This window comes from Anomalospiza imberbis, chromosome 18, assembly GCF_031753505.1.
Source record: "Anomalospiza imberbis isolate Cuckoo-Finch-1a 21T00152 chromosome 18, ASM3175350v1, whole genome shotgun sequence".
NCBI lineage: Eukaryota > Metazoa > Chordata > Aves > Passeriformes > Viduidae > Anomalospiza > Anomalospiza imberbis.
The window spans coordinates 6,027,054-6,050,868 of record NC_089698.1 but is presented as its reverse complement, the minus strand read 5'-3'; the positions used below and the strand labels follow the sequence as shown (position 1 = coordinate 6,050,868).

At 43.6% G+C, this 23,815-nt stretch overlaps 1 protein-coding gene and 2 long non-coding RNA genes across 5 annotated transcripts in view; all 3 read left to right on the top strand.

Annotated features, from left to right (window-relative positions):
* Positions 1-2,549, top strand: part of LOC137484693 (uncharacterized) — a 125,565-nt gene extending 123,016 nt beyond the window's left edge. The window contains exons 3-4 of one of the 2 annotated variants that reach the window (XR_011004969.1): positions 736-924; positions 2,496-2,549. This is a non-coding gene — a long non-coding RNA (uncharacterized lncRNA). Of the gene's footprint in view, positions 1-735; positions 2,465-2,495 lie in introns of those variants that run through there. The other variant, XR_011004968.1, reaches the window with a different exon arrangement.
* A 1,397-nt stretch (positions 2,550-3,946) lies between these two features.
* Positions 3,947-23,815, top strand: part of GALNT9 (polypeptide N-acetylgalactosaminyltransferase 9) — a 131,074-nt gene continuing 111,205 nt past the window's right edge. The window contains exon 1 of one of the 2 annotated variants that reach the window (XM_068208745.1): positions 3,947-4,316. In XM_068208745.1, coding sequence (XP_068064846.1) covers positions 4,076-4,316 — 241 coding nt within the window. In that variant the 5' untranslated portion in view covers positions 3,947-4,075. The remainder of the gene's footprint in view (positions 4,317-23,815) is intronic. The other variant, XM_068208746.1, reaches the window with a different exon arrangement.
* Positions 6,508-9,682, top strand: LOC137484997 (uncharacterized). Its single transcript, XR_011005141.1, has 2 exons — positions 6,508-6,697; positions 6,833-9,682. It is a non-coding gene; the product is annotated as an uncharacterized lncRNA (long non-coding RNA).

The following is a 23,815-nucleotide window of genomic DNA, read 5'->3' as shown; positions in this document are numbered from 1 at the left end:
CTTCCCTTCTACACATTATTCATTCCTGCAAATGTCTCGTATCATGCAGTAGGATGATCAGAAAGGTATGTCTCTTTAGAAATGGTAAATCAATCTTGTCCTTTTGGAAAAGTGGTTGGGAATGATTTCATGGTTATTAACTCGAATTCAATATTTTTTTTCAACCTAGGCTTTTTAAAATTCAAAAACTTTCAAGCAACTTTTTAATCAGCCTCTCATTGCCTTTTCTCAAAAGTAAAATCTTACTTTTTTTTGTTTTATCAGCCAGTTCCTTCATCTCATTTAAGATGAAACTCAACATAAAACACCTCATAGAAAATTGAAACTCACTGGTTATTTGAGCATGTACTCATCACACCTGGGACTGAAGGCATGGTGCCTCCAAGGGTTCTGCTGTAGGGATGGCACTTCCACATGGTCTCTTTTAATATATTTTTCTGAGCACTTTTTGGGAAAACTCAGCTTGAGAACTGTCCAGATGATGGTGGGTATGTTGATCATACTCAGTTATTGTACAATCTACAGATTTCAGTAGCTGGCTAAAAAAAAAAAATTGTCTGTTGGTTGAGGTTTGTAGCTCCAAATGAACTGGGTCAGATTGACTTGGAGTCTGGTGCCTTGAGGAGCTGCATGATAGGCTCTGTACATAATGGCTGTAACACTGATGCTTTACGAAAGTTCTTTTCAAAGTATTTTAGTTCCCTGTTGTTTTAAGTGAAATTTTTTGTCTCATAGCTCAGTAGCTAAGTAGAACAGGATTTTAAATTAAGAAGCAGCTGAAGCTTTCCCCTATATCAACATCTTCATGCCAAGATGGAGCATTCTGCAGTAACCAAGAGTTAACAGAAGCAAATATAATTGTTGTAAGGTCAGCGTTGCACAAGACCAAGCAGAGCTGCAAGGAGAGCCCCAGACAACAGCAAGGTTTGGTTTTACATGCTGCTGTTACCATCACAGTCTCGGCTATTTGACAGCCCAGTAGCAGCTCAGAAGTGCCCCAAGGCAATAAACCATCTTTGCTGCTTTCGGGGAGGTGTCTGTGGCAGACGGATATTTCAGAGGGCTGACTGGCTTTTCAGAGTCCTTACCTCTGGCTGTTTGACACCACCTTCATCTGCAGCCAGCTGTCCCTCATCCAGGTGTTCCCTTTGGCTGAGGACAGTGGGAGCACAGGGATGTGGAGTGTGATCACCTGTGGGCTGCCATTTGAATGCACAGTGTCTTGGTGTCCCTTTACAGCTTCTTCCTGATCCATCATCAATGATGAATGGAAATAGGAACTCTGTGGAGATGAATAGGAGTGAAAATCAGTGAGAGAAACTGGATTTGTGGTTTGGAATGGAATCCCAGCATTGCCTCTGGCTTGATCCATTGATTGGGAACAGCTACCAATGCCTTGCCATGATCTCTGTTTGCAGGATGGATCAGCAATCAGTGCTGATTCCTGTGGTTTCAGGTAAAGCATTTTCACTGAAATCCAGCTGTTATATATATTGATTTTGATCAAATTTCCTTTTGGCAACATAAGTATTTTCTGTGTGAATTAAAATTGGAACTTGACCCATTTGGGCAAGAAACAGCGGCTTCAGCACAAATGCTGTTTGTGTGAAAATACTACAGTGCCTTTTTTGTTTGGTTCCAAGGAAAAAAGAAAATATCATTTGATCATGAAATTTGTCCAGAAACACCTCTGCTGTCCTTCAGTCAGCTCTAGTATCTCTTTTGCAACTTGCTTTGAGTTGTCTGAATTATTTGTCTAGCTATTATTTGAGTGATATTGGGTGAGGTTTCAGCCATGTGAACATAGTCTGTGGTGTGTACAGAAGAATATGAGAATATTTTAAGCTGACCATTATAGAAATTTACTTAGGTCAAAAAGTGGTTTCCTTTAGCTAAGCCAGTCATGGATGAAATCATGTCTGTGAAAGATAGTTTAAAACTGCACTGGTGCAAAAAATCCTCATCAAAACTTGGTAAATTCTCTGAGAAAGTTGAAGGTGTTTTACAAGCCTTGGGACAATCTATAAACTCGTGTCAGAATCCAATCTGAATTCTTGTGGCCAGCTTGTGAACTTGGAGTTTATAATGGAAATAGGGATGTAACAGATTCTTAACCATATCAAGACCAGCAGGTGTTGCTATAATATATTAAATGCTGTGGAGCCATCAAATAAGCTGCACTTGAGCATTAGTTCAATATTTTCTTAAACCAAATTGTTATATGCTAGGAAAATGTAATGCTGAGAGTGATTTGCAATAAGAATACTACCGAAATAATCAAAGCACTGGAAAATTTCAGATTCTGAGCTGCTTCTGCTGAGTGACTAAGAGAGTTTTGCTACAGCTTGAGTGAAAGATCTGATCCTGCACCTAGGCATTATTTGTGTTTAAGAATCCAGTAATGTAGGAAATAGCTAAATCCTGTATATATTTCCATACTTGGAAGAGATGACACTGCAGAAACTTGTGGCAAAACTTGTGGCATCTTCTTCCAGGGATAAGATTACATGATGGTGAAACTCCAGTTTAAGTCTTTTCTGCTCAACACACTGGTGATCCTCAAAAGACCAAGGGAGAATTCCTCTAGGAAAGAAACATATTTTCTCAAAGAAACAGCACCCTCAGTGGCCTTGCAGAAGGTGAGCAGCAGGAGGGTCAGAAGCAGAACCAGCAGTGGAGAATTTGTATCTCAGGAAACCCTGAGCAGGACTTGTCAAGATTGAATGAACTCAGGGAGGTTGTAACTTTTGCTAGATTTTGAGCTGGCAGCTCCTGAAACCAAGAAGGAAGGATGAAAGGAGAAAAATTCCCAGCACCAGGACATATCCTAGGGCATGTAACCCTCTAAGTGAGATGGGTATATCTTTTTGTATAAAAGGAGGATCACTGTGAACATGAATGGAGAAGCTGTTGAAAGGGCGTATTTCATGCCCTTAGGTATTGAGATTAAAGAGTTATTGGTTATAACCTGAGAAATTATCAATTTAGACTAGATGTAAAGAATAAATGTTTTCTGATGAGGGTGGTAAAATGCTGTCATAAATTGTCCAGAGAGGTGGTGGATGCCCCATCCCTGGAAACATTTGAGGTCAGCTCAGACAGGGCTCTGAGCAACCCGATCTAGTTGAAGATGTCCCTGCTCATTGCAGGGGGGTCGGAGCAGATGGGCTTTTAAACATTTCTGCCAACCTAAACTATTTTATGAGTCTGTATTTCTATGGATGTTCGGCAAGAACTTCTCTTGCCTGTGGATGTGGTCCTAACCATGTCATTTCCATGCAGGATCCCAAGCCAGTGCTGTACTCGGGCTGCTGGGAACCCCACGGAGCTGAGTGCGTTACCAGCTCCCTCTCTTGCTGGGAGCGTGCGAACTTGTTTCATCTCTTCTCCACCGCTGCGACGGGTGGGGCATCACCTCCCCTGCGGGGCTGCACCGCAGCCAAGGACACCTTCGTCCTGCCGCCCTCAGGAGGTGCCCGTGGCGCTGCTCGGGCAGGACAAGCGCTCTCCAGGTGGGCAGCGGCGATGAGATGGCCCCCGGCGCGTTCCGCGGGCGCGCAGCTCCCGCGGCGGTGGCGGGGCCGCTCCGCAGGGCGCGGACGCGGGGCGGGCGAGGCGGGGCGGGCGGCGTGGCTCCGCCGTGTGCATGTAGATGAGATCCCCCGGAGCACGTCACTCCGCACCGGCGCTCTGCGTTTGGGGCGGCGGACAGCGAGCGAGGGCGGGCGAGCGGGAGCCGCCGGAGGAGGAGAGGAGGAGGAGGAGGAGGAGGAGGCTCGGCGGCGGCTCGGGGAGCAGCAGCGCTCGGCCCCGCTCCATGCCGCCCTGCCCGCCGCGGCGCGGGCCCCGCGGGGCGACGGCGGGCGCGGGGCGGGGAGCGGCGCGGCGGTGCTGAAGGACAGCTCCGCTCTCCTCGGCTCCGCTCCCGTTAGCTCCGCTCCCCCTGGCTCCGTTGCCTTCCGCTCCGCTCCCCCCGGCTCCGCTCCGCGCCCCGGGCGCGCCCCTCGCCGGGTGGCCGCGGGGCCGCCGCTCGCCGCGCCTGGATGCGCCCCCCGCCACCGCGCCCGCGGCTCCCATGGCGGTGGCACGGAAAATCAAAACTTTGTTGACGGTGAACATCTTGGTCTTCGTGGGCATCATCCTCTTCTCCGTGTACTGCAGGATCCAGGACCGCTCCCAGGAGCTGGTGCAGATCGTCCGGAGCGCGGACCGCCGGGCCAGGAGCCGCGGCGCCAAGGTGGGCAGCCTGGCCGACAGGGAGTCCATCCTGCAGCGCCTGGACCACCTGGAGGAAGTGGTCTACAACCAGCTCAATGGTACGAGGGGCGGGGAGGGGATGTCCTGTGCTCCGGGAGGGTGCTGCAGGATGGGCAAGAGCCCCCGAAGTGTCCCCGCGCTGGGGAGGGGAGCCCAGGCACCGATCGCAGCGACCCCAGCGCTGAAGTGCTGAAAACCGAGGGCAAGAAGTGGTGCAGGGTTTTGCTGGAGGGGTTTGTCGAGCTTCCCACCACCACCCTGCCTCTCTGCCAACTCTTGGTCCAACGTCAGGACTTCCTCAATAGATGCAAAGTTCAGGAGACTGCAGTTCAGGGGTTTCAGGATCAGAGGAAGTCCCTACAAACTGTACCAGGTTTTACAGTTTGCCTGGATACATTAACTCTGCATAGGAAGTTGTTTGTATAGCAAATACAGTGTTAGATTATAGCTGGAAGTCATATACTTGGTTTCAGAACTACTTTTAAAACATTCTGCTGAGCTCTTACATTGTGCACTATTAATGGTCTGTTTAAACATAGCACCCATATGTTTCCCTAATGATTTTGCCATTTAAATTTGTTATAGTCATTGATGAGGAAGGGAAGCATCCACCACTTCTTTTTATGACTTACCATTCTAATTCACCAGCCTTGAAAAATATTGGTAGATAAGCAAAGAACCCTTCCATGGTAGTTAAAACAGGCTGAGCCATCAAAGTTGTTACAGGACAGGTAACATTTCATATAGAACTAATTCTTCAAAATGACTGCATTTGTATTTGCATAGATTTGTAAAGTTCTAAGTGTAAGACATCACAGAAATAAGTATGTGATTAAATACAGCAGTGTTTTGGACAAGAACAGGCTGAAGGAATGAACTTTTGCATGAGATTATGATATAAATGTAACATTTAGTGTTTTGCAGCAAATAAAATTTTTAGTATAAATATGTTTAATATGTGCTTCTAGGCTGCTTGTGGAAATCTTACTTGTAACATTGATTTAAGGAAGGCTACTATAGCCTCAAAATGCAGACAAATAGGAGGGTTAGCATAAAGTATGTTTCCTGTTACTACTTTGTGAATGAATGTATAAATCTGAGTAAGTTAGGCTGTTATGGAAATGTGTAGTTTGCGCCAGCAAGTGTTAGGGAACAGGCATCCCCTCAAGCTCTCCTCTGGATAAACAGGGCAGAGAGAGGGGGAACCTGGAGTGGGGTGTTATTCCCAAACCCACACATTCAGGAATTAGAGGGAAAGTGTCAACAGCTGTGTTTTCTAACCATATTTTGAAGCAGTTTTGAAGAATGTAGGATTAAAGAGGAAAATCATTCTCGTTAATTCCACCAAGCCACAAAGTTCGCAAACTAAATCAGATTGCTCTGCAAGATATATCCATTACAGCTCTATGAATGGGGTTTTTTGGCCCAAATAGATTTGTTCATGCTGTTCTTCATAGGGGAGACTTTGGGAAGGATTTCCCTGTGCTGTGTTCATCTCAGCATAGCAACCCCTGGAGAATCAGCAGGAGTCCTTACCGTGCTAGGCAGGCACCATTGCACGCAATGACTGGAAGTTCTCTGTCAAGCATGCCTCTTTTTTGGGAACTGTTTTCTTCATCTTCTTTAATTCCATTTATTGGATATGGATCTTCATGGTGAAATTACTTGAACTTAGTGTTGCATTATTTCGTCAGGTCATATCAAACACTGCAGGCAGTCGTCTTTTCCTGGAAGTTCTTACACAGGAAAATACAGAAAGTTTTTCAAGCTGAGCTGTTCAAAATTCCTATTTATTTCCCATTAATTTTTTTCTGATGTGATTGTTGAGTTTCTTATTATTACACAGTGGTACGTAAACATAGATTAATTCTTGCATCATCATTATTAAAAAAAACTTTTTCCCCCATCACATTTCAAGAAGAAGAAGAAGTCCTAAGAAATTAGGAGGTGCTCCACTGAAATCACCAGAGTTGCATTGCTGTAAGTGAAATCAGGACCAAGCATCTGTATTTGGGTTTTGCTCACTGCTGTTCTGTTTGTAATACCATGACTCATTATTTATGTCATTAAGGGGCATCAGGTGCTGATCAGGTAGCCTGGGATCCAGGGGAGCCTGTCTGACAGGGCTGTGCTGTGTCACACAGCAGGGCTGGTGTGGCACAAACACTCTGGGTGCTCTGGAGCTCTGCAGCTTCCCCTCAGTGTTGAGAAAGGTTTCTCAGCCCCTGTCCTGTACATGCTGCCTGGTCACAAGCTTAGAGAGCCAACGGAGGCTGTCATGGATGTCACTTTTTCATAAGGTGGCTCGAGGTCTCCTCTATGTGGAGAGACAGACACGGGTAGACAGATTTTATTCAGGAGGAATACGAGTTCCTTGCATACCCAGAACCCCTCAAAGCACCAGGAGGCTGAGTCCAGCTCAGTGCTATCATGGCAGCAGGTCAGCCCAGCTCAGTATTTGAGTTTTCTGCTCTTGGTCCCTTCTCTTTGAGATCAGCAAATGTAGAGATACCTATTAAGTATATTTTTGGTAATATCTCTGTGTTCTTTTATTTTATTTTTCTCTTCTATTCAGATGAGATCTGAACTCGTAACACCTATCTGGATTTTCTAGGGACTCTGTTGATGATCCAGTGCAATAAAAAGCCATTCTGTGAGAGACCAGCCCTGCAGCTGCACAGAATTTTGTTTCTGCCACACATATTTGTTTACATACAATCAAGGAAATGTTATTTAGAAGTGTGTACCTTCTGCAAGGAAAAGAAACACAGGCAGCAACATTACAAATGTATAAAGAGGCAACCCAAAACTGATCACCTGAGAACTCATTAACTTTTCAGTCTGAATGAAATCAGTGAGTGCAGTGCCTGTGGAGGTGTGTGCAGACACAGAGGACCATGCATGAAAGTCAGGAGAAAGCTGGTCCTTGCCATTATCTTTGGCAGAACAAGAGTTTTTAGAATAGGATGAATGAGAATTGCCACGATTCCCTGCAGAGTCGTGCAGACATACACCCAAACAATAGTTTTCATTTGGCTCGTGCTCTGATTTTTTATCAACTTGGGAAAAATAGTATTTCTGAAAGCTTTCTTTTCCCTCAGCTGCTGCTGGGTTTGGTGGAAGCAAATGAATGGAGCATGTAAAGGGAAAGGAAAGCAATGAAATGTGTCAGTGGAATTTTCTTGCTGAGACTTTGTATTACCTCCTGATGTTTGACCTTGGGTACAATGTTTATTTTGAAAAACAGAGTTATTATAGACCTAGTTGAGCAATCTATATATGTTTTTATTATTTTTTTTCCAGTGGTATTGCTGTTGGTGGATATATTTTATTGTCATTCAACACAGAACTCATACCAGCTAGATTTGGTTGCAATTCATTAAATGTCATAATGATAGCGCCTTCATATTTTCTTCCTTTGCCTTTACTTTTTTTTTCTAAAGAGGAAAAATTTAAAAATTATTTAATTCACTGAATTTTTTCCCCTAATCAGTTTTGCATCTAAGTCTGTAGCTAATGATTCACCATAGAGGGTAAAGAATTTTTGATGTCCCAAGTAGAGCATAACCTTTCATGCCAAAAGCAATTGAAGGTCAGACTACAATTTCAGTCTAATTGCCTTTTTCCCTTTTCACTGTCTCTTTCCAGTAATACACAACAATCAATACAGCATGTAATTAGATTTCATTCAATCTGCAAAGATTTAGAGAGCTTTCATCTTCTCATTATGTATTCTCACATCATGTCTTCCTGCCCATGTCTTCTACACTAGACCCCTTTGACCTGTTCTATTTTAGATGTGGAGGGATAAGTTGGGAGTATTCCCTTGAATTTGACAGTTTATCATTCGTTACACATCATAATTTGATTTCGGTCTCTTTGGGAAGATTAAATGCAATAGCAATTTCCAGTGTGATAAATGGGGTTTACATTACATATGCATTTCATGGAGGAGGCTGGGGGAAAAAGTGGACAATTCACATAATTTCAGCACAGAGGCTTCAAATGATGGAAACAGCAGGTCCTGGGTGCAGAGTACTGATTCCTGCTGACTGAGACTCCTGATTTTTAGAGTGCACTGGAAGCCAAGTGATTGCATTTAAAATTCAGCCTGGCAATCTGCATAGGTAAAAGTTACAGTAGTATTTTTAAAAGGGCAGTTTATTCTTCATAAGCTCTGGACAGGTGGAAAATGGGTCCAAATTTCCACATTTGAAAGTAAGGGTTGGGAACAGGCTGCAAGAGAGTCATGTGAATGTCCACATCCCATGTCCACATTGTCAAAAAGAAGTTTTTACAGCTGGCAGCTCTCAGCTGAAGAGCAGTTCCTTGGCAGAGGAGAGAGGTAAAGCCACACATGCACGGGTCACATTTAGTGCGACTGCAGCCTTGTACCAATGAAACTGCACCTTCTCATACCCACACATTTTAGAACTATTTCTATTTTATGTGTTTATGGTCTGCTGCTAACATACATCTGGCAAAATTAGCACCTAAACATCTCCAGAAACATCAGCTCACGTGTGGGCTCTGCTCTCAGCCATGTGGTTTCCTTCTGGTGATGGGCTTCTCTTCACCTGGTCTCGTTTTGAGGATGTTTTTAAAGAAGTACAAGATTGGTTCTCATGAAGGCAGGAGGGAAAAATGCCAACTTTTTTTTTTTTTTAAGTTAAGCTGCCATTTCCTGGTTTACTACACAGTATTTTCTATTGTGCTGGGTCACTTTCTCAGACTTGGGTAAGTCACCATTGCTACAGGGCTGACCTTCTGTATTGCAAAGTGATGGTCAAGTCCATCAGACCAATTTCCCCATCATACTTGTTTTGGTTTTATTAGTATTGATTCATGTAGCTGTGGGAACTCACAATCAGTGCTTTCAGGAAGGTCAAGGTTTTATTCCCTAAAACAACAGAAGGAAAACGTAATGAGCCAATATTTAGATAGCCCCTGTATAAGTGTAAGGTAATATTTGAAATAGAATTATTCTATTTAGGCACTTTAGGAAGAAAAGTTCTAAAAGTTTAGTTAAAAAAAGAGGGCAGCTCTCTTTTGTAAAACAGACAAAATTGCACTCAGCTCTGCAAAAATATTGACAAATACAAAAAATTGTGTCTCCATTCCAGCAGCACATCAGTGATTTTAAAGTCTTTCCCTGTACTCTGTGTTTCAGATAGTGGTAAAACTATTTTTTTAGGTATGTTTCTGCTCTTTGCCTTTGTAGCTGGGAAGAAAGCTTATTTTGACAGGAAAAAAGATCATGTGGTAATTTTATCATTGACTCATTTGTGGGGAACTTGAATCATTTGTACCATATGAGATTAAAAGCAATGTTTACAGAGGCAGAAAGGAAACCTTTGCCTGATGTCAGTTTTGTTGCCTTTTCAGCTGTATTCTGGTTCAGTATCTTTCCATTTCTTTGTACTTTTAGCTGGAATTGAAAAAGCAAACATGGGTCTGTCATCTTCCCAGAGAGGAGCTGCAGTGTGGTGGGTGCACACCACAGCCACTGCACCCACAGCCACTGCACAGGTTTAGAGGATTAGAAAACCTGGCTTTAACTTAACACCCTTGATAGAGAGAGGTGAAGCTGGGTTTTGAGTTTAGGGGGGTTTATTGTTTGTTTGTTTGATCTTTTAGTAAATAAATGCAGGTAGCAGTTAAACCAGGAGCATCATTTTAGAATAAGGTTCCAGTCACTGAATGTGTGGCACTTATCCAAGGAAGTACTAAGATTTGTGAAAGGAAGGAAAACAAATGAGTCATGTTTAACAAATCTGCCATTTTCAAATGCTCCTCTCTAACTTAACTAATGGGCACTCGGTTTCTCTTTCTCAGCATACTTGGCATACTTTTTAATTATTGTTGTTGTTTGTGGGGTTTCTCTTGGTAGTCATTACCATTATTTAGTTTAAACCAGCACACTGAAGGACAGAAAACGGAAAAGTAGAAAATAAAAGGAGCCTGTGATGTTATGGATAACAGGAAGGATGAGAGCCAGTGACAGCAGAGCAGCTTCCAACCTTGTTCTAGTCCTATTGATCAAAACTCTGAAATAAGACACCTCGAGTTCCTGAGAGTGAAAACCAGAGAGATCCTCCCAGTGACCCAAAGTCATCTTCTCCTGAGAGCACAGAGCTAAACCAGCCAAATACTAATTGGATGTGTCTTCTTTTCCTAAAACTCATAGCTGTGATGCCATGGAAATGCCTGTGAATAGCTGAAAGCTTCAGAGGTGGAGGGAAAACCAATTTCTAGGACAGCAGGGCAGGTGCAAACAGATTAAAAACTCTTTCTGCCCTAGAGTTTCTATCCTTTCAGGTGTTCTGGAATATCTAGATTCTCCAGACAGTTCTGAAGAAAGGTACAGCATAACTGGCACTTACTGCTTACTCAGCAAGTCCTGTAGGAGCTTAAAAGTGTAAGGCCATCTCTTGAGCCAAGATTTCTTGACTTACTCAACAGAAGGCAGCAATGATTCACCTTGGTCTAGGGCCCTCTGATTTATTTGGGGTTACTTTGAGTTTAAACACACAGTAGTGCTGCTGGGGATAAAGGTGACAACCTTGGTTGGTTATTTCTCAGTTTCATCTGTTGGGCTTTCAAATTCTTATTTCTTGAAGTGACATCACACCCACGATCTAGTGTAGGTCCAGATGAAGTGAGCAGGGAGCATGTGCATGTCTGTAGGTGTCCAAGAAAGTGGTATTTTGGAGCTGAGTTCTGCTCTCTAATCCCTCTGGTTTGATGCTCTCCTCCCACAGTGAGGGAAGGGGACTTTGCTTTCTGCAGGTCTTCACACTAACTTTTTATTTCACCTGGTTCAGCTCAGCTGGACTCCTTGCTGAGCATGGAAAGACAGTCCAGCAGCACCTTTTGTGGGAAATCCAGTGGAATGGGTGTTCCAGGGGAGCTCTCACACCAGTTCCCTGCCCCTCTTACTGCCCTTGTCAGGCCATTTCGTTTCTGAACAATTCTGTTTGTGTTTAATTTACTTGGATGACTTGTTCTGAGGGATCTTCTCACAAACCAAGGATGAGCCTGGGGCCATTAATTGTTTTGTGTCCTTGTTGAGGGCAGTCCTTAGTGAAACAATGCAGCAGACATGGGCTGGTCTTGAGAATCCCTGACAAATGGTAAAAGGCCAAATTTTTTTGGGGTTTTTTCTTTGGGTTTTTTTTTTTCCTTCAAATGTGTCCTTGATTACTGTCTTTGAAGGAGAGTCTGAGGGCAGCAGCAGGGTAGAGAGCTGAGGAGACAATAGAGTGATTCTGCTTTGTCATCATGTGCAGTGTGGATGCAGAGTTCTCTTGGGGGCTGAAGAGTTGTTGAAGTAAATGAGCAAAACGTTTTTAGAGAAGGTGAGAATATAGATTTCTGAATATCTTAAGCCCTGTATCACCTCCCATGGAGCCATTCTCCAGAAGCACTTTCACTTGCCACTGGTCTGATTTATACTTTTAATACATGAGCTGTAATTTGCATGTCATCCTGGGAGAGTGGGCAATGATGAAGAAAACTAAACCAAGGAGAAGGTTTTCAAAAGAGCCTCTGTTTTAGTAGCTTTCTGCTACTTAAAAATGACTCTGTCAGGCAGAGATACTTGATGCCAAAGTACTACAGGATGGTGTTATCTGTTTCACAGCATAATGTTTGGAATTCCAGTGTCCAGAATCACATTTAAATAACCCAGATTTGGTGGGTGTGGATACAAAGGAACATGCTTGGCTTCTGGCATTCTTTAGTGTGCATTTGCTTCACTCTCGACCTCCTGGGCTGCCTGTTAGAGCAACAAGCCCAAGAGGCTGCTGCAACACCAGGCTCTCTCTCCCTTGGGCTGAGCAGCCCCTGTAAGATGGCACAGCACTGGCCCAAGCCTTGCTCTCCCCCAGCAGGCTCCTGGCACCTCCTTCCCCTGTGCAAAGCCAGGACAGCTCTGTGGAAAGAAGCTGTGTGAAGGCCTGTGTTACCTGTGCCTCACAGGATCGACAGCACAGAGCTGGCTGGCCTCTCTGGGGTTCCCAGGGTGTCGCTGGATTTTGTTCCTGGGGAGCTGTTGAAAGCCATGTCTGTGCTTGAGTCAGCAGTTGTGTTCAGCTGGGAATCTAAGCCAGGTACAAAAGTGGCACTGCTTTCTAAGCAGAGTGCAGGTGCTGCCAGCCCTGCTGTGCTGGAGCAGTGTGGGGCGTGACAGACACTGCTGCCTGCACGGGGTGACTGCCTCAGGTAGGTTTTTATCCCTGCAGCAATGATTCAAATTCTCCTCAGCTCACCCGTGCACTTAGTCCTGTAGAAATCGGTTGCCTAAATTAATCTTTGCTATTGATCCAGAGGCATCAGCACAGTCAGTAGTTATCAGTACAGTAACTCCAGAAGTAAATTTGGCCAAGTGAAGGCATTTTCGCCACAGGATGAGGAGTAGGTTTGGTAGTCACGATGATGGGTATGTAGCACAAAGGATGAAGCCTTGCTTGTGTCCCTGTAACTGCTTCGGAATGGTTGGGAACAGGGCCCTTCCTCCTTGGAGGTTTTGGAAGGATTCCCCTTTCTAGTAAAGGCCTGGTAAACTTTGTGGGTTTTTTTGCCTCTGACTCCTAATTCTGGGGGCTCTCCTTGCTCCTGTGTTTGCGCTGTTTGGCTCCAGTTTGCATTTTGCAAAAAGAAGGTCTCAGGCCAGGTCAGATTAGCATTTCATGGTGTCTGTACTGCCTGTGGTACTGCAGGACCATTTGCAAAGAAAAAGGGGGTTTGTTGCACAGGATTTTGTTTCTCTTGGAAGATATCCATGAAGACAGCTGGAAAGGCCTTTGCTGCAATACTGGGGAAGTTTGCTGCTTCTTTTTTTTTTTTTCCCTCTAGCATTTTTGGTGGGGTGGTAGGGTTAATTGGCTGTTTTTCATTTGGATTTTTTATGCTGGTTTTGTATTTTATTTGGCAATGGGGCCTTACTGCCCTTTTAGAAATTGAGTTTATTTTTTTCTACAGCTCTCATACGCCTCTAGGATGAACAGCTTTTGTAAATAAAAATGTATTTTTTGTTCTATTAACTCATTTTCAAGCAAGCCTTGTGTTGTAGCAAAGATTGGTGGTATTCTTTCCTGTGCACGCTGAACTGAAGGCAATGATAAGACTAAAAATATCCCCAATTGAAATAGCATTGTATAACCCAAAGGTTAGTTTTCCTCAGGATGAAAATTTGCAGTTGCTCTATAGGTTCCTTGTAAGACAGATTTCTGGTCATGCAGCCATGTGTAAAATGAGGCTCCTGATAGCTGCAAAGTTCTGTGTCTGCAAAACTCAGCGCCACTGGTGGCTCCAGGAGCAGAATTCAGCTGGTGGCCAGTGCTGACACCCATTGCTGTGCTGTGAGCTGGGGCTGAGTGCTGACTGTGTTACCAGCACTGAGCTGCAGCTGCAGAGCAGGGACCAGGCACCGTTCACACCTCTAACAGGAAAAACAGATTTGCCAGCACAGAGCTGTTAATGCTAAAAGCTGCTGATGGATTGCAGGTGGCTCCATGTAACAGATGGGAGTGGGGCATGAGGGGAGAGTGAGCTGAGCATGTTGGAGTTATTAAACAGCCTAATGCTGAGCTGCCCAGCTGCTGAAAGAGTTGATGCTTTCAATTTGCACAAGCAATGAGTGGGTTTGAGGTGGAAAAATGGGTGATTGGGTGGTTTGGGTGTGAACCTGTGCTAGCCCTGGGTTTGGAAGCCACTTTTTTTTAGGTAGTTCTGTTGCATAATTTGTGTGTCAGCTGGAGAGTCCCCAGGACCCAGGTCTGTGCATTTAGGCTGCTGACTTTCCAAAACCATCACAGGGATGTGGACAGCCAAATTCTCCACTGGAGCCGCCTTCCTTCCAGGTGGCCAGTAGTTTCTACCACTCTTTAATGAACTTTTGCATTTGCCAGAACTTGCAACTTTCTCAGCAGTTGAAAAATGTCTTCTGTTCATTTACTGCTAGTATCACAAGGAGCAGTAAAAATGTTTGCAGGTATTAATTATAAATTTCACATATTTCTTCAATTTAACATTTGGCAAACTCACTCAACACATCCTTCATGGTGTGCTCCTTTAGGCACAGACCATGTCAGCATCTGCACTGAACATTTCACCCTCAGCTATTCCAGCTCTGAATACACAAACCTAATAACCTTTGATTTTAGACCTGTGCCAGCATGATGCTCCTCCTGAAATAGATCCATCTGGCTCAATGCATTTCCATTCAACAGAAAATTAATTCCGGAAGGGAAGTGCCTTTTATAATGCTTGTATCCAGTGGGGTTGTATGCAAAACCTTCTGTTTCCTGAAAGAGGCAGCTTGGTATGGGTCCCATATTCACAGCTATGTTTCCATTCCAGGCCCATATAACTCAAAGCCAGGCTGCAGAGAGCCCTCTCAGATGAGATCATGGAACAAAGAATTTCTTCTGTGATTCATTCTGAACCTGATCTGCCTAATAACTGGATTCTTTGTCTCCCTCTTTCTGTCACACATTAAAAAGTTCACAAAGTGAGAATTTCCAGTCTTCTTTGCACAATGAGAAGAGTGAACAAAAGATGTGCGTAAATGGAGGAGAAATATTTATGAGGGAACAAAGACATGGCCCTACCTTTGAAGCTGGGATGGAGCAGCCCAGCGTGCCAAGGGACACGGGCTGAGCGATGCAGCCCTTGGAGAAGGAGATGATCATTGCAGAAGGATTTTTGCATATGCTACAGGACTTCTTGTTTAGGCATCTCTCAGCCTTTAATCAGCCTGACAAGAAGCTGGAGCACAAATAGAGTCTGAGACACTGTGGAGCCTGTGGAGGAATGAGGCCAGTGTGAAATTTTCCTTATTGCAGTAGATGGAAGTGCTCATGGGATGAGTCAGCTGGGGTCAGGGTCTGTGCCCAACTCATGGCAGAACTGTTCTGGCTCTAAGGAGAGGTGGAGCTCCCCATGGCAGCACCATGTAGGATAGGTCACTCTGGGACAGCCATACCACAGTTTGACAATGCATCTTAACTCGGAGTGCTGATAGTTATTGTGGACCAGTTTTGAGAGAGAAAAGCTCTTGTGTGGATTCCTTATGGCACTGAGTAGCAAAGTCAGAACCAGGCCCAGAGGACAGGAAAGCTCAGCACCAATTAGACATGACTAGGCTGAGACACACTGTACTGTCATAAAGCAAAATGATATTTCAGGATGGAAATTCATTTTAGACGCAGAAATCAGTGTATGATCTGGTTTTGTCCCTGAGCTGGAAGAAGACGCTTCTAATCTGTTTGATGGGTGATATTGCATGCCTGTGGCTCCTCAGTGCCTCAGCATATGGTTGGAAAACTAGAGGTTGACTATTTTCAAAAGTATTCTGACAGATACTGAACTGACAAATTCCCTGTTAAAAAGAGAAAGAGAGGTTTTGTTTGCTCCTCTGCTCATGAGGCTTCGAGGGTTTTAGGATCAAACCTTGCTTTATATTCCTTTCAAAGGTGGGGAGGGAAAAGCACTCCTACCATAAGAAATCAGAAGGATTAATTTTTTACTTAATTCCAGGGGAAACAGGCAGAGCTGCATGAAGTGGTGTGCCCTGCTGTCAGGGTGCCTCACCTCTAAGCCTGTGTTCTCCCTTTGCAAGGGTAGAAGTGCTAATCTAGTGAGTCAGGCATTTCCATGTGAATTTTCTGTAATATGGAAAAGTAGTTGTAAATGGGATCCTCATGATTTCATTAGGAATCCCCTAATCTGTGACCAGAAAACACACTTTTTTATCACTTACCCTGGTTCTCATCATTGCCACTAACCCCTGACAAGAAGCAGAGCGTGTGAGCTGCCAGAAACTGGAACTGGGGACAGAAGTGGTCAAGACAGTATTTTAAGCTGCTGAAATACAAGTCCCATACCCAGGAGATCTGGCCTTCATTTCCAGGGGGGCTGTCCTGGGATCTTTGCCTGTGGTGACAGCTCATCTCTCTGCTCCCCTGATCCCCTCCCCTCATCTGTGTACTCAGACACTTTGTGATACTGTTAATCAGTGGTGTATATAACAGCCAGGCATTTAACAGATCTGGACACCCAGTGATGAACACATTTAATCCTGAAAATATGTGTTCAGTTCCTTGAGCAGCTAAACCAAGAAAACTGAATTTCTTGTGGGTTGGTATCCCACAGGTGAATTCTTGGGGGGTCTCTAACAGCTCCAACAGGTCTCTTGTGGCTGGTCTTTCACCAAACCTCTTCTCTCAGTAGGAACATTTTAATGGCACTTTCTTCCCAGATGTCAGCTTCTGTGACACTCACAGAAATGCAATTTTTGGAGACCTCTGACTGTCTGCCAAGCTTTGGCTGAAGTTAGAAGCAGTTCTCAAAATCTAACAAGCAGAGTGAAGGGCGAGTATGGAGAGGGAAGCAGACTGATAGGCAAATGGAGACAGCACGATCCCATAAAATGTTTTTTCATAGCAAACCAGGCAAAAAATCATATTGGTGACAAGTGGGATTTTTACTTATTTAAACACAATCATGCAAATTAAGTTCTGAGCTTTTAAAGGAACCAGACTCAGATGTCCACATTGAACTTCTTTGCTTGCTCTGTTAATTGGCAATATGTTAGCACGAGCATTTTTTTCTCTACATTCCTGCTTATTTCAGTTAATAACTACAGCAGCATGACATTTCCCTGACACTCCACCAGTACTGCAGGAGAGCCTGCCTTATTTTCAGCCTGCTGAAATGGCAGACTTGGGTCCCACTAGCCTGTCTCAGTGACTTTCAGTAGAGTGAATAATTAAATTATGAGCGAGCAGAGCAGCGATCCCGGTGCTCCGCGCTCAGCAGTGTGACGCACGTCCTTCTGCTCATCCCATCCCATCCCATCCCATCCCATCCCATCCCATCCCATCCCATCCCATGGCTCAACCCTGCCTTTCCCTGGCACCACTTGGTGCTGGGAAGCTCTTGCTGCTCAGGAGAAATGTGGGTGTGACCTGAAGTTTGAGCGTGACCACAGAGCGCATCTGCTTTGTGTCCTTGAGGAGTGATAAGCCCAAGCTGTAAACTCAGAACTCGGGGTCCTGAAATTCAAATTTTGATTCATACCAGTCTCTCCACTGAAGGATGATCTGCTCCTGTATAAAGGCACCTTCTATCACTGTCCTCATTTCTCTTTTTACTGGGTAATTTACCACCTCATAATGTAGTCGTAAGTACAAACCGGAGACACATCAGGGGACAGGGACATTCATTCTTTCATGGAAGTTTGGCACAAAGGAGAGGATAGCTTGAAGAAAAATTGAGACTGAAAACTTGAGTTTCTTTATACATTGCCTTGGTGAAAACCAGATAAGCACTGTTGCAGTCAGTGCCATTAGGAAGGTAAATTGAAGAAGGTTCATTCACAACTTCAAAAACTTGGTCATTGTCTTTATATATGATCTGAATTCTCTATATGTGTGGTAATTTAAACGTGCTCTGTAGGTAGATCAAAGCAGCCTGTTGTTACCAAATGCATCCTGTCTTCTCCAAGGCAAGCCCAGGGCTCCTGCTGTGGGTTTGTCAGGGCCCAAATCAGCCCTGGGTCACAGTCAATTCCTACAAATACCCACATGCAATGAAGCCAATCTTGTTAATAATGAATCAGTTATTACAGCAGGGCTGGTTTTTACAGTGCCTGTAATAGTAGATTGTAGCTTTCCCGCTCCTGGAAGTCTGAGTCAATTTATCTTTATATCAACAATAAACCAGAAAGGGCAGAAATCAAAGTAAGCAATGTTTTTATTACTGCTTTTAAATAAAACATTGTGCCAATATTTTTTTCCTAACATTACATCTTTATTTTCTCAAATTTATTGGCAATTGCTATTTATCTTCATTTCTCCTTTCTTTTGCAAAGCTATCTCATCCTTTGATTTGCTTCCCCCAGAGAATGTGGTACCTAATTCTTTTTATTTGTCCTTGATAAATCCCTGATTAATTGTATGTTATACGCTATCCATGCAACATCGTGTCTTTCATTTCTAAATAGGCTTTCTTTTATGAATATAAAGAGCTAAAGCTTTCCTTTCTAGAGCCAAAACCAAATCCAGAGTGAGCATTTCCTTTAACAATAGCAAGGCACTTCAAAACCAAGTAAGATTCTCAGCACTGTGGACTCCTTCTGCTCCTCCTTTGTGAGCTGGAGAGACTCAGACCTTTAGTTGGGCACATCCTCTTGTGGATAGATCTGTTATAAATGTGGCTGTCACTTCATCTCATCAATTAGAAGGACTCTGCATAATAACTTACTTCATCCATTTTAGCTTAAAATATGCCATCATTTGTTAATTTGTAGGCATTTTTTGTTTACATGCTGGATTCAGGACTGTATTTTTGCTGTTTAAAATGTGTTTGGTTTTGAGCTGGCTTGTCCTGCTGGCAGAAAATTAAATCATGCACACATTAAGAGGTTGATGGAAGGAGGCATTGCAGCCTGGCATTGACAAACAAGGCACAGCTGGGGTGTGTGTTGACATGAGATATGAAAATAAAGTGAAGGCAGGAAAGAGGAGGAAAAGCAGAGATGAAGGTTCTGTCTCAACCAAATTCCCAAGCCAAGCTCCCTGAGAGGTGTCAAAGATGTGCCTGAGAAAGAAGAATACAAAGACAGGTCAAGAAAAATACACAGATCTACAGATCTAAAATAGACAGTCTGTCAGGGAAATGAGTATGTTTTGAAACCAATGTGCAATGATGCAAAAAAAAAAAAAAAGTCACCCTTACAGAGCTTTTAAGGCTGAAAGGGGAGGAATCAAGGCTCTCTCTGGCTCCTGAGAAAACCAATATCCAAATTAACTGTTTTCCAAGAGATTGGGTGGGAGTATTTGAAATCTCTCATCCTCAATAGCAGCTGATGTCTTCTCCTACCTGTTCCCAATGAGAAATATCCAATGATGAGATGGAGAGGCAGCAGATAGAGAACCAGCCCTGCTCTGACAAACCCAGGGACTTTCTCAGATCATTTCATTCTCTGATGCCAATAGGAAGAGCAGGCAGGGACTCTTGGAGCACGGAAGGAGAGCAGTGGCTGTAGCCAGCAGGTCTGTAGTTGTTAACATTGGCTCTTTATTGTGGTTGCATTGCCAGGGGTGAACTCAGTGACTAATTTCACAGGAGTGGAAAATCGAGATCCACTTTCAAGCACGATGTGACTCTGAGTTCCAGCAGCTCCCACGTCTGGGTTTAATGCTGCCATCCTCTGCTGAGCAAAATGAGCTGAACAACCAGGAGCTTTTCAGTTTTACAAATAGCAAAGTGTTCTATATGACTTTGTTGTTGGGAAAGCTATCTGTGTGATTATGTTAGTTTAATTTAATAGCAGGCTGTTTAGGTAAATGAGCAGGGAGGCATATGAGTGTCTGCAAATAATGTGGAGCATGATTGCAAAATGATGCTGAAGGAGATGGGCTTGTCTGGCCCTTGTCAGGGCTCTCCAAACACCCTTGAGCAGGAGAGAAGAATCTTCCTTAACCTTGGACAAAATCTCTCTGAGACAGAGACACAAGGGTGAATCCTGGGCTGCAAGGCAGTAATTTGGCAGGTTGGGCAATGTCAGATGTGGTAGAGCCTTTGATGAATTTGGACTTTATTATCAGCACAATGGGGTCTAGAACAGTATGAACTTGCATAGGACCTGAAATTAGATTGATTTTTTTTTTTTTTGGTTCCTTGTGTTTAAAGACTTTTTTTTTTTGCTTTTGGAACCTATGCCTGTGGGATTGACTGTCGTAGTGGAGCTGGTCTAAGAATAGAGAAGTCAGGGACTTCTCATCTAGAATTGCATCAGAAGTCAAAGGGGTATTTTTAGTGATTAGAGGAGTGCAGTCAGCTCTGTAGGGTCAAGGAAATGTCATTGCATCCAACAGCAGCTTTCCAGCTGTGGCTCCATTTTGTCAGACCTTGGGTCACAACTCCCTTCCCACCATGGTCCACTGCTTCCCTTCCCTACCTTTGACTAACACAAGCAAACTCCTTGCTTTTCAAAAGATATTTTCCTCATTTATGAAATTTAAACCCTTTAACTTGGCTGAACCAGCTTGTTCCTGAATCTAATTAAACAGCCCCAAAGTTTTAGCTCTTGACCATGGAGCTTTTCAAGGAGAAGTCACTCTCCCTTCCTCTAGAATGGCTCTGTTATTGTTTTAATGATCACTTCACCCAGGAGTTTTCACCTCTGTTTCCCTGGAAAAATTAAAGAAAATCTAATATATTGATACAGATGATCCATTTCATGTGAGTTGGTGACACTCTGACCGTGACAGTACCAGAGAATTCATTGCTGCAGGAGCCCATTGAATCTAATATTAGTGGCTGGGCTTTTAAAGGACACTGGATGGTTTTATGCCCTGTTTCTACCTGTCTGAGTTAAGATAATGAGGGTAATCTAATATTATGCTTCAGGGCTTTAGTTACCTGCCTATGGGGTTCAGAAGGGAGCTCTGCTTCCAGGGACTGTGCAGAGTTTAATTGGCCAAGTGCTTTATCGTTTGTGTTTCATTTCCTCTGAAGCCTCAGGTATTGGCCACTGCCAGAGGACAGGTGCCAAACTGATGACACTCAGATTTTGTCTCCTTTTAATATCAGTGGGCTGCCAGGCAGATACACCAACATTTCAGCTCCTCCCCCTCAACTCCAGATTTATGCCATCACCAGAGGAGTTTTCTGGCTTTCCTCCAAAGCCCTGAAGAGAAAAATACGTTTTATGTTTCACCAGCAAAACCACAAGTCATCTGGGATTAAAAAACTTCTAGAAGAATCATGGCATGTGTTATTTATTTAAAGATAATGAAGTGATCTTCCTCTGTGAATGAACTTTTTGATCACTGAAAGGAAAATTTAAAAAAAAAAAAAAACAGAGTCACACACATATAATTTAAAATTATGCATCTGGGGTAGGGGCTTTTTATTTTGTCTCTCAAAATATATCCTTATATAGCTCTTCCTTGCTTAAGGAGGAAATCTATTATTTTGTTTATATCAAGTTTCTGGCAAAACTCTGGCACCTCTCTTATTATCTGTAAATTTGGGATCGGTGTCCTACCTCACAAATGAGCCTCTATCTTCATCTCCAGTGGACTGTACAGCTGCTATTTCTTGGTCCTTCCAGTCCTCAATCTGTTTATCTCCTCCTGAATTATCTGTTGTAATTAGAATACATTTTCTCATCTCAAGGGGTAACCAGCTCCAAATGAGTGTTCTATAAAAGCAATTACTTTTGATATTAGATATCTGTACATAAAAACACAGTATTTCTTCCAATTAAAAAGCACTAATGAATTTTGTGTCTAGAGAGGCAGTAGCCTACGCAATGCTGCAGTTTCTGTGAAGCCAAGGAACAAAAGATTAGGCAGCTGTAAGAGGGCAGTGGAGTGTGTGCTGCCCCACTGAATAGCAGATTCAGAGAGAACACGGCTCTGCAAGGACATCCTGTTCCTTTTTGTCCCCAGCAGGCCTTTTGTCAACACTGATGAAGCAGATCCCTCTCCACGTTGTGCCAAGATGACTAACACAGTTTGTCCTGCTACGCCTGTCTTCTACACCTGGCCCTAAGTCTGTTTCCTCAGATATTCCTCTCCTCTTCCTCAAAGTATTAAGTCTTGCATTTGGCATGGGGCAGCTTTACCAGAGGTGAACTCCTTCCCTCTACAGACACAGAACTGCCACCTTTCATCATCTCAAAATGACCTGAATGACTAGGGAGCTTTTATCACAAGCTTTTCTGCAAAAAGGATAATTTCAGAAACACCTTGACCTTGTTATATTGTCTTCATATCTTCTTTCTTCATTATCTTTCTTGCATCTGGTTCTTGTCGTTATTGATGGCGAGTTCTTTGGGGTGGGATCTGTCTTTTTGGGTTCATGTAGCATCTGCTGCAGTGATATCCTGAGTCTGGACTACATGCCATGGAAACACTAAGGAAAAAATGGTTCTGGCCAAATCCTATCCTGGTAAGAGTTACTTTGTAGGATTTAAGGATTAAAACATCAGTATGGTGGGAGCAGAGTGTGTAGGATGGAATAAGGGTCAGCTTCCAGCCCAGCTGCTGAGAACAGCCCTGGGCATCTTCATGGAATTTTCCATAGAATGTATTTTGAGCATTTGACAGATATGCACATGTTGTGTCTCAGAGCGCTCTCTGCATCCTGGAAAAGTCCCTGTTTTGAAGAAGAAACATATGGCAAAGCACACAAGGGGTTGGATATTAGTCCTCTTTCCAGATAATCCACATAATTTCCGAGGCTCCTGGTTGTGCACTCTGTGCCTGACTGGCTGCTGGGGGTGGAAAAGGAGCAGCCCCATTACAGGCAGAGCTGCCAAATCACTTCATCCCTGCCCCATCATTCATCTTCTCACAGGTGGATGTCTTACAGCATTGCTCTCATCTGCGCATCAAGACTGAGAAATGCTGTCTCAGGCTTTCCACTGGGGTCTGGAGATGAGGTTAAGCTACAAAACCACTGCAGCTCTTGTTTCTAGAGACAAAACTTTGCATATCAAGTGCTTCAGCTTTACAAGTTGCTGTACGTTTTTCCTTTTCAAGCCATCAGCTGCAGGATGATCTTTGTCTTCTCCCTGATATATCTGCAGAGATACTTGGGGATGATACCAGGCACCAGGGGACATAAACTTTTCAAGCAAGGATGCAGCAAACTTGAGTACAACTACAAAAAAAAAGACGACTGTGTTTTGGGTTTCAGATAAATGGAAGTGCTGGAGTCACTTAAATTAGATGGGGTTTTGTTTGTTGCTCTCCAATTTCCAAAAGTTGGAGCTTGTATCCCTGTGGGATGTGATTTGCTGAATGTTGCTGTATGTAAAATAAATCTCCACATTCAGCATTCCTTCTAGCTCAGAAAGTGAGCACCTTTTGATATGGGCAAAATTCAGATCAGTTCTCTGGGCAGCAAATCTTACATATTATGTAGGCTTGCTTCAGGGTCATAGTGGGAGAAACTGATTTGGGACATGGAAAGTTGGGATATGCAGAAATTAAGGGCCAGGCTCTGTTTAACATTTAGATTGAATCATGAGCTAGACCCCAGCAACTCCCTATGCTGCATGCTACTGTTTGCAAAGTTGGCTGAAACGCTGTCAAATAGTGAAATAGTTCCAAATAAGATTTTTATTTTTCTGCATATTGTTGATCCTCGTGCTTGCAACAGAAAAATGCTTTTAGTTTTTCAGGTTTAATATTGGTGCAGTGAACTGCCAATGCATTCACTGAATTTATGCCAATGGGGCTGTGCGGGGTGTGTGTGAGAGGCAAGGGGCTGCTTACAGCAGAGAGCCTTTTTCTGGTGGGAGTGTGTTCTTTTAGAAACCATCAGCTAATAGTTATTTTTGGGGATCAATAAAATGAAGTTATAAACAGCTGGCAAGCTGAGACCTTTAGCTTAGTGTTGAATGGCTCACCTGTATTGCACTTTTCCTCCTCCAACCAGCTGCTTTTCTTGTGCATCTGCTTCACTCTGACATGCAGCTCCTGAAGGAGGAAGATCAGTGCTTCACTCCATGCCTCCAGAGATGCCATTCACTGAG